This window comes from Mastomys coucha, unplaced genomic scaffold, assembly GCF_008632895.1.
Source record: "Mastomys coucha isolate ucsf_1 unplaced genomic scaffold, UCSF_Mcou_1 pScaffold18, whole genome shotgun sequence".
Classification (NCBI taxonomy): domain Eukaryota; kingdom Metazoa; phylum Chordata; class Mammalia; order Rodentia; family Muridae; genus Mastomys; species Mastomys coucha.
The window spans coordinates 4,616,355-4,633,714 of NW_022196900.1; the positions used below are offsets into that span (position 1 = coordinate 4,616,355).

Here is a 17,360-nt window from a genome sequence, read left to right on the forward strand (position 1 = left end):
AGAGAGAGAGAGAGAGAGAGAGAGAGAGAGAGAGCAAGCTGGGACTGCCAGGCAGCTGGCTGGTCCTGATGTGGAACAGGGGGAGCCTGGGATGTCTCCAATGAAGTGTGTACTGAGTCTGTGCTGCCTTTTATTCCCTTGTGTGGGGGTCAGGGTGTGGGAAAATGAGGGGAGGGACGCTGAGGAAATCCTGAGAGTGACAGGGACCTTCCTGGAGAAGGTACTGGAAGCTGCTGTCTGTGGTTTCCGCACTGTGGCTTGTACACTGGCATCCCTCTCATCTGGTCCCCGTGTTTAATTCCAAATGCTCCCTGACGCCTATTTCCCAATTGCTATGGATCCTAGTCTGGAGTAGTGAGGAAGGGGTGTGTGCATCCGTGTGTGCGTGTGCTTGCTGTGTATATACAGAGATGAATTAGTGATACAGGCTTCCCCCATGACGCCTACACCCTCAGAGAAGGAAGCTGAAGTGCCAGGAAATTAGAGTAACAGGTGCATATTTCAGACATAGAAGGCACCACAAGAACGGAACTACTATTTTAAGCTTCCATTTTTTTCTTGCATGCCAGAAATAATCTTGTATAAATTGAGATTTCTTTTCTGTGTGTGTGAGCGTGTGTGTGTGTGTGTGTGTGTGTGTGAGAGAGAGAGAGAGAGAGAGAGAGAGAGAGAGAGAGAGAGAGAGCAAGAGAGAGAGAGAGAGAGAGAGAGAAGGAGAGAGGGAGAGAGAGAGGGAGAGACTGACTCTCACTATGTATAGTTTGTTCTGGCTCAGATCTCATGATCCTCTGGGTCCTGGAATTACAGACATGGATGCCATACCTGGCAGCTGGACTTGTTCCTTTCCCATGGGTTCATAGCTGAGTTTGGAGGGTCTTGTCTTATGCTGAGATACTAGAACATTCTTACTGGCCCCCAGTATCCATACTTTACCATCTTCTGAGAGTTCAGTCAGCTCAGCTTGTTCCCAGACAGCAAGCTGTCAGACAGACTGCTAATGCTGAGCGGTTTCTTGTTCTGTCTGCATAGCCCTGAGTTCCTGTACCCCAGTTCTATGCCACATGAGATGTTCTCGATTGGCTACCCAGACACAGCATGAAGCTGCTTCTCTTCTCGGGTCCTGTGCTGGGTTTTCTTGGTAGGGCAAAGGATGAGTTGTTTTCTCTTTAAGCTCCATAGATGGAGCCAGGGGCTCTGCTCCTGTCTCTTTAGCAACCTGGGACAGTGCTCGCACTTCTCCCCTCTTCACCCCTCTCACTTGTCAGACTGGAGAAGGAGCCAGCCTCACATTTCTACCAAATCTTCTCTCTGTGCCTTAAGTCCTTTTTATTCTTTTCACAGCCCAGGCCTTTGAAGCTCAAAGCCTAGAAAATACCACTTTATTCTTTACTCTCTATAATAAAATCTCTTCCCGGGGCACTGAGTACAGAATAAAGTAGCTGACTGAGTGGCCAGGAGTGAAGGTATATGGGCTGGGTGTCCGTTCCTGTATTAAAAGTGCTATTCCTGGGCCAGGTATGGTGGTGTATGCCTTTAAACCCAGCATTCTGGGGCAGGAACTGGTGAGTTAACATGAGTGAGAGCCAGCCAAGTTTCCATAGACCCTCTCTTAAAGAAAGAGAAAGTAAAATAAAATGGCTGGAGAAATGGCTCAGCAGTTAAGAGTATGCATTACTGTTCCAGAGGACCAGAGTTCAATTCCCTGTATCCAGTTACTGGCTAAGATGCCTGGAACCACAGCTCCAGGGGACACATTAGCTCTGGGCTCCATGGGCACCTCTCCACACAAGTGGCATACACTCACACAGACACAAACACACATACACATGATTAAAAATAATAAAATTTTTTTTTAAAAAGAAGAAATGCTATTTCTTACCTTATCTATGGCCGTACCACCCTTAACATACCTGTGCTTGTCTGATCTCAGAAGCTAAGCAGGTCTGGGGCTGGCCAGTGCTTGTATTGGAGTTAAGCCATTCTCACCCTGAGATAGGTAGAATGTTGGTCACGAGGATGGTTGGCCTAATAGCTAGGGCTCAGGACTGACTTGACTGAAGGCAATGAAGAGGAAAGGGGGTTGGGACACCTTACTCTGTTTGGGGTTGGAAGGGACTTCTGGTGAGTGGGGGATCTTGAGTGAGAAAGAATTAAGTGGGTTGCCATAATGCCAAGATGTTGGGAATGTGTCTCTGTGGTCATGAGTACCCATCTTTTATTCCTGGAGCACCCGTTCCCTCTGGTCCCTGGTCACTAATGTACTGAGGACACGTGATGTATTGGCCAGCCTGTTGCAACACTAGAGACAAAGGTCAGGGTATGTTTGGAAAGAGTTACAATGATGGGGAAAGACAGAGGTAGGAAAGGGACCTGTGAGGAGTGACTTGGGTGGTGGGAGAGGGAGGGGGGTGAAGGTAAGCAGCTAATAAAATTTTGGAGAGAAAAGCCGTGTGCTCATTTACCTTCTGGGAGACGGGAAATGGAAACATTCCCTGACACACTGGAAGCATTTAAGCAGGAGAGCAACATGCACAAACTGGTGTTTTGATGGCTGGTATGAAGGACAGGTCTTGGGGTGGGGGGAGTGTCAATGACAAAGCACCACAGTGTTGAAAGAGAAATGGTGGGGGCTTCTTACAGTGGAAGGAGGAGACTGGTTTAAGAGCTCCAGGAGGCAGATGGTGGAGCGAGCATTAGTGCCAGAGGGCATGTGTGGGGTGTGGGGTGTGAAAGTCTAGGACAACTGCTCTCTTTGACTTGGATTATGGCTCTGTTCCCTGACTTTCCGGATTGAGGATGATGACTCCAGTTTGAGACTTTCAGAGTTAGAGGTATTTGTTGGAGTACTGGGGGAGCCAGCAATAAGTCAGGATTGGACATAGCAGCTGAACCAGGCCCGAGTCCTTAGTTGTCTGCTGCCTTGGATCATTGGGAACATATAAGACCCAGCAAGCCTGGCCTGTCATAGGACTGTGGCTAGTACTTATTGCAACTTCCTTGGATCTGTGCACACAGCCACACCTGCCACACGGCTTGCAGGATACCTAGTTAACACCAGCTCATTGTTGCCAGTTGGTGATGTGACAACCGCTGTGTGACAATTCAGTTCCACAGTCTTGTCAGGAAAGCCCTGTGAGAGCCAGAGGGATGAGTTAGAGTTGATGGCATCCTGCCCCAAAGGAGCTCGCTCTTGTGCTGGTGACATGAATGTAAGCATGGGCTCAGTCCCAAATGATGGCCCCAACAAAAGAAGACAACCTCAAAATACAACAGAAAATGTGTGAGGGAGATAGTGTGTAAAGTGGCCTGAAAACTTGACCTTGTGTGATTCTGAGCAAAGACCCGAGGGTGGGCTTGGTACAGAGGTTGGCCCATGGAGGGGAGGGGAAGTCATGCTGCGGAAGGAGGCGGGGCCACACTCCTAAGGGCCTGGGGACTCAGCCATAGGACTTTAGACAATGCTGAGAGAGTTGGAAGCCTTGAACGGTGATACAAGAAGTTTATTGTAGAGATCATGGGTAGTTAAGACATTAACTACCCTTGGGGAGTTAACACATTAAACATGACCCCAGAGAACACTAAAATGCATCGACATTGCTTTAAGGAATGCAAACAAAAGCACTTTGTTTTGATTTAAAGTTTTTCTTATTTTTTGAGAAAGGGTCTCACTGTGTAGCCCTGACTATCCAGAAACTCACTATGTAGACCAGGCTGACCCCAAACCCATGGAGATCCACCCACCTCTTCTCTCGATTGCTGAGATTAAAGGAATGCACCACCATGGTTTACTTTCTTGGAGTAATTCGACCAATAGCCAAAATTTGAAACCTTCAGTGTCTTCCTGTGTCTTCTGTTTGTACTCTATGGTTGCTGACCTAGCTATAGTCTAACTATTGCGTATGTGTGTCTGATGTCTGACCTTGTTTCTTATCTATTTTGTGTCTGAATGTGTGCCTGTCCCTTTGTCTGTCTGCTCTCTGGATGTCCAGTGTCTACCTCTAAAAGTGGCTTTGAAGTATATTTATAGACCAGCACAGACAATATGGCATAGTTCACAAATGAGAAGTTCTTACCAAAATCTTAAACAGAGTTTTAAAAAGGAAGTAACTTTGCTGCTTCCAACTGACCCAGGATAGTAAACAAAACCACGCAGAGGTTGTCAACCTGTATCCACATGTTGCTCTCAACATTTATGTCAGGCATGTGTTTTAAAGTTGCTTCCAACCCATTAGCTGTTTTTAGCAAATGATTACCACAACGTGCATACAGTATTCTGGGTTGAGGGCATGGACAGACACATAAGATTAAAGCTATGCCTTAGCTTAGGTTGAAAAGTTGATTGCATGGGGAATCCGAAACCTAGTAAGGCTAGTTACATTGTTCTCTTAAACAAGCTGAGCACACAGTAGGACAGCAGATTAAGTACCTGGTCTTAAATAATCTCAAGGGATATTATTTACTTTGAATCTGTCAGAAGTTCAGTCTTTGTGGGGGGGACTTGTGATATTTTCCTAAGATTGTATCAGTACAAGATTAGACGTACACAATCATGGGCGTAGTTAGAATTATGCGCGCTGGAACCTCTGCATTTGGCACTGGGTGGGAAGCTTTTCCAGGCCCACCGGTCTGGCCGTCAAGCCACAGTTGTGAGGGAAGAATTAAGAGTTGAAGAAACCCAAAGAAAACTGTGTCCAGCTCTCTCCAAGCATAACTTAGCACATGGCCTGCAGGAGAAGCGGGCTTTTGACACGTAGCTGCACTTGGCCTAGCCTGAGGATCGCTCAGGGAAGGGATCTGGCTAGAACTGGACTAGAACTGGCTGCTAACAATGTTGTGACTGAGTGATCCTTCAGGCCTGGGTGTTGCTCACTTTGGCTTCCCAGTTTCTGTGCATGTTTCTCATGGGCAACTCTTAACCAAACCCACGCAAAAGGAAATTCTTGGAGGCCACATGTAGCCTAGTTTGGCCATCCTGGTACAAAGCTGCCATTAGTAACTAAGCTAACTTTGTTGGGATCTTGAACCCTGTATGAGTGTGAAGGAGAGATCAGGGAAGAGGAAACCAAGTCTCCACATCCTCCCGGGCTGACTCCCCAGCTTTTGTTGATCATTAAGGTGTTCAGAAATCTCAAGTCCTCTCCTTTCTTCCAGGCATGTGCCAGCCTGGGCTTCCCTCCCCCTGTGTTGGCCACTGAGACCCCAGAGGGCAAGTGGCCCACGTCACTTGTAGGTAGAGGCTGTGAGAGTTCATGCAGACCTCTTTACTTCTCTTTTCCCTGGCCATGGTGATCCGCAGCATTCTGGACTGTAACTATATTATCCTGAGTCCCGGAAGGGTGATACAGAGCAGAACCAGCCAGGCTCCAATAAACCCAAAGCATAAGTGAGAGACAGGCCTTAATGGTTTTTAAGCCACTGAGAAATTGAAGTCATTACCACAGTAGAACATAGCCTCTGCTGACTGACAGAGAGAGAGAGAGGCTGAGTTAAAAGTGGGACATCTTCCTGGTGAGTAGACGTCCCCATACCAAGGCTGTGACAGCAGCTTTCACTTCTGTGTTCCTCAGACTATAGATGAAGGCATTCAGTGAGGGTGCCACAATTGCATAGAGTAATGTGATGATCTTACCCACGCTGGGGTCTTTGTCTTTGGGTTTGAGGTACATGAAGGAGATGGTTCCATAGAAAATCACCACCACTGTGAGGTGGGCAGAGCAGGTAGAGAAGGCCTTGCTCCGGCCTGCCGCAGAGGGTACCCTAAGGATAGCAGCCAGAATGAAAATGTAAGAGAGGCATATGAGCAGGAGTGGGGTCATTGTCAGGACAGCTGTGGCCACCATTAATATCAGTGCGTTGAGGGAAATGTCTCCACAAGCCAGTTTCAGCACTGCCAAGATCTCACAGAAGAAATGGTCGATGATGTAATGACCACAGAAGGGGAGGCGCCAGGCAAGGATGGAATGCAGGAGTGAGTTGGCAAAGCCCGTTCCCCAGCTTATTACTGCCATCTGTATGCAGAACTGCCCATTCATGAGCTCCGAGTAACGAAGTGGCTGGCAGATAGCCACGTACCGGTCGTATGCCATCACAGCCAGAAGCAGGCACTCTGTAGTGCCTAGGGCCAGGGTCATGTACATCTGCAGGGCACAGCTGGGGAAGGAGATGGTCCTTTGGACATCCAGGAAGTTGAGGAGCATCATAGGTGTGAAGGAAGAGGTACCACAGATGTCTATGACAGAGAGGTTGCCAATGAAGAAGTACATGGGGCTGTGCAGGTGGGCATCCAGCACAATCAGCCCCACAAGGCAGGAGTTCCCTAGTAGAGTTATACAGTAGATACCCAGACAAAGCACAAACAGAATGATCTCTAGGCTATGGTGGTCCCTGAGTCCCAGCAAGACATACTCTGTCACCGCTGTGTGGTTTGTCTGATCCATCTCATGTCTTATTTTGCCACTGGGACCACGCAGCTCTGGCTGGATGGAAAATGAGCAAAACCGGTATGGGACCTGCAGCAGGTCAGCCCCCCGCCTCTGGAATTTAGTTCCACTCCATCTGTATAATGAGAGAGTTGGACTTTAGGCCTGCAGCTTGCCCTCTCAGCTTGCAGTTCTAGTGACATAAGTCAGGGGAGAACTTGGCACATTTTGTTCCCCTAAACTCTCCACTGTTCTCTACAGCGGTGCTCAAGAGGAGGCAGGAGACTCATGTTTGATGCCCAAATCTCCACCCTCCTGTGTGCTAGTATCACAGGTGTGTGCTATCACACCCAGCTTGTCACATGTCCTTAAAGGGATCCCTTTTCTAAATCATGACTTCCTGTGACAATGGTATTCGTAGCATTTCTGCTTCATTCATCCACTGGGTATTTACTGAGTACCTGATTTGTGCTAGGTAGTGTTTCAGAGGCTGGGGCTTCAAAAGAAAGAAAAAGAGAGTGGGGAAAAAAATTTCATGCTTGTATAGTTATTGCCAGAGGCAAGAGGTGCTCTGGAAGTCAAGTGTTTGGTGGGTGCTGCCACCTAGCATAGGATATTTTGGTTCTCTGGGGATGTGTAAATCTGATGGCTGGTCATCTCTCTTTAAGCAGTTGCAGGACAGTCTCTTGCTTTTAAAAGCAAGATATAAGAGCATGCATGCTCAGGAGAGCTGCTGCTGGTCATGGCGTTTATCCCGGTGCTGAGAGCCTGTGAGCCTGTGCTGTGTCCTGTGGACACAGCAGAGAGAGCTCTGGCTTCTGCTTCCCTGAAGTTTAAAACCATTCACCCTCTTGCTCTTGGTGACCTTGGACACGATGCTTCCTCTTGTGAGGTTTGGGTCCCTTGAGATTCTCTCAAGAAGAAGTCAAATCTGGACTCTGAAGAGATTCGTTAGCTTAGTCATCATTGGGTGTATGGTTACCAAAAGATCTGATTCAGTTCAACTCCTGGCAATTGTAAATCGGGTGGAAGGCATAAACCCACCTCTCTGCCCTTTTCTTCGTGACGTTCTCATGAAAGACCAAGTGGGATGGCAGAGTCATTTGAGGCTTTTGTGAACACTCTGCTCCATTCTCCTACCTCATTAGACCCGCATCCATTCTATACACCGGCTTCAGTCTTGGTAGAGTACTTCCATTATTAGATAAAGTCCTCATAATCCAGGCTCATTCCTCTTCCTGTGAGAGGGCTGGACCAGCATGTCTCACCCATTCCTTGGGACTCGGCTTGCACACCTTCCCTGTGTGGCACCTCATATGGCTCTGACCACCCAGATAACAGGATGCTCATCTGGCTGTTAGCTCATGTATTTCACTGTATTGTGTTATGACCTCCCTCTCTCTCTCTCTCTCTCTCTCTCTCTCTCTCTCTCTCTCTCTCTCTCTCTCTCTCTCCTCTCTCTCCTCTCTCTCTCCTCTCATTTTCTGACTAGACTATTGAAGAGTGAGTTATGAAGTGAAAAGGATACATCCAGTTTGTTACTGTGAGTTATTGAAGTGAAAATGATACATCCAGTTTGTTACTATGAATTACTGAAGTGAAAAGGGATACATCCAATCTGTTTCCATGGCTGGCCCTCCTGTGTCCTGTCCCTAAGGAGACCAATGGTTGCCATTCCAGCTGAACCATGTGTTGGGATGGCTGCTATCACTGTGCCCCATGTAGTGATCTCTGATATGAAGACTCCTCCTCCTCCCCCTGAAAGATGTAGCTGTTGAGATTGCTAGAAGAGGCTTTTGGGAAGTGGCAGTGTCCTGTCTTGAGATAGTTGCTTTTTTTTTTTTTTTTGGAGGCCCACATCAGGAGCATTGTGGGCGTCACCACAGCTTGAGGGTCTGCTCATGACACATTAGCACAAATGAGAACTAATCCATTTTAAGTGGAGAAAATACCGGTTGCCAGGCAAGCAGCAGCTTCTACTCCCAACTTGATGGGCCATATCAGTCAGGGTGTGCTGGGCTGTGCTGCTGTAACACACAGCCTCATAATTTTAGCTGTCTTAACATGACAAATGTGTCTTTCTTAGTGTTCACATACTGTAGATTCTGGAAGGTTCTATATAGAGACTGGCTAAGAGGAGCCCCTGCCACTTGGGATATCACCAGTAATTGCTGGGGAAGAACATTCTGGAATAGCTCCACCATCATTTAAATGTTCATACCCAGAGGCGCTACACTGTATGTACATCTGCACGCAGACTGTACAGTCCCAATACATGTTCAGGAGAGAGAGAGAGAGAGAGAGAGAGAGAGAGAGAGAGAGAGAGAGAGAGAGAGAGAGAGAGATATTACTGCATGCCAGCACTGCAGCATTCGGGCACCTTGGCATCTCACGGCACACTCAGATCCATTCTAAATCAGGCATGATGGTACATACCTATAAAACTACAAGGGAGACAGAGGCATGAGAATCGTAGGTTTGAAGTCAGTCTGGTCTACTAACCAGACTGAAGAGTACCAGATCAGATTTTTTTTTCACAAGTGATTCTAACACCTGTCTAGATGACACTGTTATGTCCCAGAAAAACACCATATTCAAAGAGCTATGAGATATTGACTATCTCCCAGAACCACATCTCTGCTCTCTTCCTATTGTCTTACACCTCGTGGAGGGAGGAGCAAAGCAGGGCCGAGCCCTGGAGTGGAAAGGAAGAGACCTGGGCTTGAGTTCTGGCTTTTTGTTCTTATTCTGCTGTGTGACCTTGGCCAAGTTCTTCCAACTCGGAAAATAGAGCCATTTAGTTAGGTGATCTCTGGCCCTCTGTGACTGACCTCCCATACATCCCATCATGTTCTTCCAGAAACTTCTAACTCTGAGGCCTGGCAGGCTAGTGGCAGTGTGCAAGGTAATTATGACATAATTTCATTGCTGGCTAATCTAATGTTAAATTAAAAATTCCTAAAAATGCAGGCTTTAGACATTATTTTTATAGAAAAGAAGGGACATAATAAATAGAAAGGTCCCTTTCCTTAAAATGCCTGGATTTCTACATCACCACTTCCACCAGCACTGTGTGATAGGGTAGTGAGAGAGGCCTCGGAGTCAGCCTGAGCAGGGCCCACCCAGCTTTGCTGATTGCTAGCATCTGACAGAGAATTTGAAGGTTGGGCCTTGTTGTAGTCTTGCCCCTTGTATGCCACTGGCTTGGGGCCAGAGTTGTCCTTTACTAGGCCCCGGGCGACTGCATAGGAGAATGAATTGTCTGTTTTCATAATTGCTGTATGGTGGCCTTGGGCCAGTTAGTCCATCCATCTATCTATCCATCTATCCATCCATTCATCCATCCATCCATCCATCCATCCATCTATCCATCCATCCATCCATCCATCCATCCTCCCTCTTGCCCTAACAGGCTTTTTTTTTTTTTTTTTTTTTTTTTTTTTTTTTTTTGTGGTCAATTGTTTGAGACAGGGCCATTCACTAGCCTGGAATTTGCTATACAGACCAGGCTGGCCTCAGATTTATAGTGATACTTCTGCCTCTGCCTCCCAAGTGCTGGGACTGCAAATGTCACCACCATGCTTGGTTTGCTAACAGCTTTTGAGTCTTCATTTCCTTACCTATCATAGGTAGGTAGGTGGTGGTGTTTTCATGGGAAGTGGTGATATTTTAGGAATGCAGTGTGTGTGTGTGTGTGTGTGTGTGTGTGTCACACTCTCACAGCGAAGCTTTTAGTACAGAGCCTGGTTCATGGTAAATCAGCCAGTGTAGATATTATTATTGTCATGTAGTAAGCACTTTACCTTTTAAATATTTTGAAATAAAAGTTCCTGAGAACAGACAGCATGGCAGATGAATGCTCCTTACTGACGTGTTAGAATGGCAGACCTGTTGCTAGCACTTACCACAGACTTGCTGACCCAGTACCGTAAGAATATGTGGGGATCTGGAGCCATGCTAGCTGATCTGAAGACTGCAGAGCTGGGGAGATAGTCCTGAGCTCATAATTAGGAAGTGCAGTGTGCTAAGGTGGGTCAGGCTGAAGGGCCCCAAGGATCAGTGTCCAGGTCCCATGTCACACTCCCTGCCTGCTCCCTTTCCAGGGACCACATAGTCCCTGCCCAATTTAAAGTTACACTCCACAAACTTACAAACTTTCAGATTTGCCAGCTGAGGGACCGGGGCTCCTGGGATTCCTCGTCCTGTCCCAGGAGCCACCCGCTGATGTGAGGTGGGCAGAGAATGTGAAGGTTGGGCCTTGTTGTAACCTTGCCCCGTGTATGCCCCAGGCTCTGGGGCAGGAGTGGTCCTTTCCTAGTTCTGGACACCTGCACAGGGGAATGAGTCATCTCCTTTTGTAATTACTGTGTGGCCTTGGATATGTTCACTCAACTTTGAGGAAGGCTACTTACTGGGTGGGGGGAAGTATGAGACCCCCCAGCTGTATGGAAGGGGTGTGTTAGAGGCAGAGCTCAGACATGTGGATTTTTTTTTTTAACAGGTTTTCTCTTTCCTCTTCCCTTTCTGGCCTTCTATAATAAAGATACGATTTACAATTTGGATTACTAAAATATAATTTTAAATGAGACAGTAGAATTTTATAATGTTTCCTACTATGCCATAATATGTCTTCTGGGATTTTATCAGGGACACAAGTCAAAGTCAAAAATTATAGCATGTGTTATGTCTTGGTTTCTATCTGCCCTGCTTGCTGCCTAGGGGAACACCTGGACCCAAGAAGTCTGAGACTACATCAGTGCCTCCACAGCCCCCACTCCCCCTTTGAGTTTGTTTCCCCGAATCGCAGTAAATGGTGGCAGCATCGACAACAGCAAAAAAAAAAAAAAATTCCCCCAAAGCCCATGGCCCTCCCTCTTCCTCACCCTCACTTCTGCCCATGGCCCTCCCTCTTCCTCACCCTCACTTCAGCAACCCCAAAAAGCGAAGGTAAATCATCAATATTACCCTACATTGCCCCCTCCCAGTTTCTTCACCCATGCATCTTAAATTTCCCATCTACTTCTGTCCCTTGCCCCCTCCCTCTCTACTCATGTGGCTGAGGCTGTGGTATCAGCTTCCTTCCCGCCCCACACCCACCCCAGAGCCCTTCTACTCAGGAGCAATGAGATCTCCCACATCTTATAAAAGAATACCATCATTTCTTCAATTCAATGTCATATTTATGTAGAAATCTTGAACAATATTGAAAGGACCAAGAACACAATACTTATCTGTAACCCATTGCCCAGAGAGGAAGCAACCGCTAATTAGTGTCTCATCAGAGTTTTTCAGAATTTTCTACAGACTTAATCAAATATCCACAAGATGAATAATTAAAAAATAAGATCAGGGAGGCACTGAATGCAATGTTTTGTGGTCTGCTTTTCCTCCTCCTGTTTATTACATTGTGATAATTTCCTACCATCCTGTATGTCTCAAGAATGTTTTTGTATGGAATGTAATTAAGAATGGAATGTAATTCCATTACACCATTGAACTCCACCCGGATTTATTTAAACATCCTTTACCAATTGGACATCAAGATTGGTATATTTTTGTATTGTGGATTAATGTGTTCTGTGTTGTAATTTCTATTCTTTTTTTAAAAAGATCTATTTATTTATTATATGTCAGTACACTGTAGCTGTCATTAGACTCCCCAGAGATCTCATTACAGATGGTTGTGAGCTACCATGTGGTTGTTGGGATTTGAACTCAGGACCTTCGGAAGAGCAGTCAGTTTTCTTACCTGCTGAGCCATCTCGCCAGCCCTGTAGTTTCTATTCTTATATACCAATCTTTAAACCCTTTAGGGTTTTCTTGAGAAGGAATCATATGTATTCCAGGCTGATCTCAAACTTGCTGTGTGGTTGAGGATTGCCTTTGACCTTTGTCTCTTTAAGCGCTAAGATTACAGGCATAATCCCTCACTGGCTGCAGTGCATGTCTGGGCAGCACAGTGGAGCTGTCCCTGGCAGCAGCAATGCGGGCAAGCCGGCCCCAAGGGTGTGAGCTAGGGAGAGCTGCTCTGCCACTCATCTGACTTGGACAAGGAACAAATGGCTTCTACACCCTCCTTGCCCCTCAATGCCTCAGGCACGCAGGAGACCTGGCCCAGGCCATGAGAGCTGGAGAGCAGCCCCTGCCTTACTGGCTGCGGTACTCTCAGGAGATCAGGCCCTGCACCTCCTCTGAGTAGTCAGAGCCAGTAGAGCCTGGTGATGAGAGCACAGATGAGCCAGCCCTGAGGGCACAAGAGTGGGAGAGCTGGCCCTGGCCGAGTTAGCTGGGGTAGTGCTGGAGAGCTCCCCCTGGTGGTGTGGGTACTGCAGAGCTGCTGAGTTGACCAACTCAGCCTCCACCCAGGTCCAGATCCAGGGTTTTGAGTTAGCCCACCCCAACATCTATCCTACGTGTGAACTGCTGGAGCTCTCCAAGGGGGGCGGTCCTGCAGATCCAAAGCAGCAGGATGTCCATAACAACAGGATAACTGAGAGGAGTCCCCATGAGGATCCAGATAGTGGACCAGACCAATGACTCATTGCAATGGACATTTGCTATGATCAAATAAATGTGTGTGGACAAAGGGGAAAACTGTGGGGCACACTGTGACACACCACAGATTCCTCAATGAGATTTTTTTTTTTGAAGGGGTGGTTTTGTTTTTCTGTATATAAATGCTTGCCTGCTTGTCTGTGTGTGCATCATGTGTGTAATGTCCATAGAGGCCAGAAGCCGGCACTGGATCCCCCGGATCTGGTGTGACAGTAGACAGCTGTGAGCTGCCATTGTGGGTGTGGATGCTCTGTGGGAGCAATGAGCACTCTTCTTCTTCTTCTTCTTCTTCTTCTTCTTCTTCTTCTTCTTCTTCTTCTTCTTCTTCTTCTTCTTCTTCTTCTTCTTCTTCTTCTTCTTCTTCTTCTTCTTCTTCTTCTTCTTCTTCTTCTTCTTCTTCTTCCTCTTCTTCTTCTTCTTCTTCTTCTTCTTTTTCTTCTTTTTCTCGAGACAGGGTTTCTCTGTGTAGTCTTAGCTGTCCTGGAACTCACTCTGTAGACCAGACTGGCCTCAAACTCAGAAATCCGCCTGCCTCTGCCTCCCAAGTGCTGGGATTAAAGGCGTGCGCCACCACCGCCCAGCTGCAATGAGCACTCTTACCTGCTGGGCCATCCCTCCATCGCTTAGTTCTCATCCTCAAGTGTTTCTTTTGTAAATGAAATTGTCAGGGGTATTATCTCGAGTTAGAGGTAAGGAGGGAATGTTAAAATAGCTAAACTCAAGGCATGGACCTTCTGGCCCAAGGACCCAGAATTCTTGGTTGTTTTGAGATGTCTTTAGGAAAATGAGCACCTCCTCTGTGGGTAGTCTGGGTTTTATTACTTGTGTTGCTGTTTCTTGACTCTTGGCCAGCTGGATGTGTAGACTAGATCCCAGGGGGAGTGGCTTCTGTCCCCTGCCCTGCTCCTTAATGTCCTCTCTCTTTCTAGCCTGCCTCACTGAGAGTCCCAGAGGAAGGAGGCAGGCCCAATAGAGGAGTGGCAGGCTTGTGTGGGGCTGTGGTGGCCTGCAGCCAGCTAGCAGGAAGGCCGGGTTGCTGCTGGGAGGTCAGACTCATCATAGTGCTGATGATGCCAGACACTGAGGCCAGAGTGGATGGGGAATGGAGGCCCTCTGTGGCTCTGGATTCATGTTCTCATAAGCTTCTCAGATAGGGCAATTGTGGGAAACTGAGCAGTCAGAGGGGTCAGCTGTGGAGGGCCCAGGGGTGGCTGATGGGGGGCACAGCAAGCACCCCCAAATCAGATGAGGCAGGAATATCGGAAGCTGCAGCTGCTGTTGGAGGGGTTGGAGAGGAACCCCAGCTTGAGGTTGCTCTGGGTGGTCAGTGCCCTGGGACCAGACAAGTCTGGGCTCTTGTGCTTTGGACCTAACTCCTGTCTCTGCTTTCAACTCTCAGAGGACTAGGCCTTACCCAACCTCTACGGACTTCATCCCAGCTAAGTTCAGATTTGGGAAGGACTCTGTACTACCGCACGTGTCTCTACTTTTTTTTTTAATTAAGATTTATTTATTTTACACATATGAGTACATTGTAGTTGTCTTCAGACACACCAGAAGAGATCATTATAGATGGTTGTGAGCCACCATGTGGTTGCTGGGAATTGAACTCAGGACCTCTGGAAGAGCAGTCAGTGTTCTTAGCCTCTGAGCCATCTCTCCAGCCCCGTGTCTCTACATTCTCATGTTCGTGTATGTACTTCATAAGCAAGTCCAGGGCTTGGAGTTGGGCCAGGCTGGATGTACTGAGTGGGATGTGATGCTCGCTGCTCTTGGTATAGGATTGGAAGCCAAGGACACCAGAGAGGAGCACACGGGTGTGAGCCTGAAGGGGCAGGAAGTCCATCTGCACATGCGTTGTGTGCTGGGCAAAGCTGCTTCATGCGGAGAGCATAGCACTTGAGGGTGGGCAGTGAGGGGGAGGGGAAGGCTCACGCTTGGCTGGTGTGTGGGGCTATGAGGCAGGAAAGTGTGGAGAAGGATGGAAGCTAGGTAGGCAGGCAGGCAGGCAGCCAGGTACCTACAAGGTCCTGAAAACCATCTACTTCATCTCACTGAGAGCAGTGAGGAGCTACTTATGGATGTCAGTCAGGAGAGCGATGCAATGTTAAGTTGTTCTTAAAATGGTCCTCCTGATGCCCTCCACCAGGGAGAGACCGAAGCAGGCAATTCCAATGACTATTATCTACTTATTTATTTATTTTCAGACTGGGTCTTAATATCACAGGCTTATATCAAATTGCCAAACCTCCTGCCTCAGTTTTACAAATGCTGGTATTGTAGGTATGAACCACTGCACTAGCCAAAGACTCACTCACCTTGAGATCAGCCCAGAAGCTACTGTGAAGGCCCAGAGGGATTCTGCATCAGGATTAGTGGGATTTGGTACTGTGTCCCTGGAGTGTAGGTCCCCGCAGTGGTACTGGCATAGGATGACCCACACAACAAGACAAGACCCCTACCCATGCAGATCCCTGCCCTCCCTCACCTACAGGCCCATCTGCTGCCCCAAGCTTTCCTGGCAGCTTCCTTCACCTCCTTGTTCCTCAGGCTATAGATAATGGGGTTTAGCATGGGCGTCACCACAGCGTAGAGGACTGTAAAGACCTGGTCTGAGATCCGGGCCTCCTTGCTCTTGGGTTTCATGTACATGAAGATGATGGTGCTATAGAAAAGCAGGACCACAGCTAGGTGTGCCGAGCAGGTGGAGAAGGCTTTGCGGCGCCCAGTGGCTGAGGGCACCCTCAGGATGGTGGCCAGGATCAGCATGTAGGACAGGCAGATGAGGGTCAGGGGTACAGGCAGCAGGAGGATGGCCCCCACCAGCAGGAAGGCATCGCTGACTGATGTGTCACCACAGGCCAGCTTCAGCACAGCCAGGATCTCACAGGTGAAGTGTCTGATCACGCGGTGGCCACAGAAGGGCAGCCTCATGGCGATGACCGTCTCTGTCACTGACTTGAAGAGGCAAAGCGCCCAGGAGGTTCCTGCCAGTATCAGGCACAGCCTGTGGCTCATGAGTACAGGGTATCTGAGTGGCTGGCAAATGGCCAAGTAGCGGTCGTAGGCCATGACAGCCAGCAGCAGGCACTCGGTGGAGCCCGTGGAGAGGCTCAGACACATCTGGATGGCACAGCCAGTAAAGGAGATGGCCTTCCGGGACGACAGGAGGTGGACCAGCATCAGGGGTACAAAAGTAGATGTGTAGCAGATGTCCAAAATGGAAAGATTACCCAGGAAAAAGTACATGGGCGTGTGTAGGCGGGCATCCAATATGCTCACCGCCACGATGGCTGTGTTCCCCAGCAGGGTCACTAGGTACATGACCGCGCACAGAGGAAAGAGTAGGTGTTCCAAAGCCGGGTAGCCAGAAAATCCCTTCAAGATGAACTCAGAGACTGCTGTCCTGTTGCTGGGCTCCATACTGCAGGGTTCTGGCTGGATACCGCAGATGGGGCGGAAGGACAGAGGGTGCAGGTCGTGGGACACAGAGATTAAGATCTTTTTCAGCTTGGCCACACTTTCTATGATCTTGGGACAGACTCCTCACCCTCTGTGGGCTTCAGTTCATCCATGTGAGAAAGGCGGATGATTGAAAGCAGTGTCTCCCTCCCTAAAAGACTGTTCTTGGAAGTACGAGTAGGCAGTGTGAGGGATCACTGTGAGCCAACGCTGAGTAACAAATAGAGCACTTGTCACAGCCTTAAAAAAAAACGAATGTTTTATTGGTAGCTCTCCAAAAGCAATATAGATCGTGTGCTCCCAAACTCGTTTGACCCAAGTCCCTTTCCCACACTTAACCTATCACAGACAAACCGTTTGGGAGCTGATGAATTAGATCAGAGATCCACACACTGGACTCACTTGAAAGGCTGTCACAACACACCTCGTTCTTCCCGCAGCGTTTCTGGCTCAGCGGGTCTGTGTGTGGCTGCAGCTCTACTGGCCCAGGCACCACACATTAAGCTAGGATGTCTCTGAAGGTGCTCCTGTCTTTCAGGCCATCTCTGAGCCCTTCCTTATGCTGTCCCCGCTGTCTGGCATGTCCTGCTCATTTCTCCCTCAGTGGTAGGGGTCTGGTTTGTCTCTTCAGGCCAGCTCTGGTCTCCACACACCCTATGCTTTGTGTCTTGGGGAGCTGCTGCTGGTCTCTAAGCCTGGGAATGGGAGAACTCCTGTCCCCACAATGGAGATGCTCAGTCAGCAGCCCTGTGTGGGCGGAAGCTTTAGATGTGGCTTCCTCTGTGAGCTCTTGAGTGACAGGCAAGTCAGACCCTGAGACACAGTCTTATTTTCTCCCAGCAGGAACAAAGGATGCTTTGGCTTCCAGACCTCCAAGGTTATTAACCCAGGAGGTTCTCTGACAGGTTCGCTGGTAAGCTCCCT

At 48.2% G+C, this 17,360-nt stretch overlaps 3 protein-coding genes across 4 annotated transcripts in view; 1 reads left to right on the forward strand and 2 right to left on the reverse strand.

Moving 5' to 3' along the window:
* Positions 1 to 17,360, forward strand: part of Tmem8b (transmembrane protein 8B) — a 57,335-nt gene that overhangs the window by 39,840 nt on the left and 135 nt on the right. For both annotated transcript variants that reach the window (XM_031377221.1, XM_031377222.1), the window contains exon 11: positions 17,280 to 17,349. In XM_031377221.1, the coding sequence (XP_031233081.1) occupies positions 17,280 to 17,321 (42 nt within the window). In that variant the 3' untranslated portion in view covers positions 17,322 to 17,349. The remainder of the gene's footprint in view (positions 1 to 17,279; positions 17,350 to 17,360) is intronic.
* On the reverse strand, positions 5,487 to 6,437 carry LOC116095912 (olfactory receptor 13C7-like). The gene has a single exon (XM_031377236.1). It carries the CDS (start codon positions 6,435 to 6,437, stop codon positions 5,487 to 5,489), a length of 951 nt encoding a protein of 316 aa, XP_031233096.1.
* LOC116095914 (olfactory receptor 13J1-like) lies at positions 15,459 to 16,397 on the reverse strand. Its single transcript, XM_031377237.1, has one exon. The coding sequence runs from the start codon at positions 16,395 to 16,397 to the stop codon at positions 15,459 to 15,461; it is 939 nt and encodes a 312-aa protein (XP_031233097.1).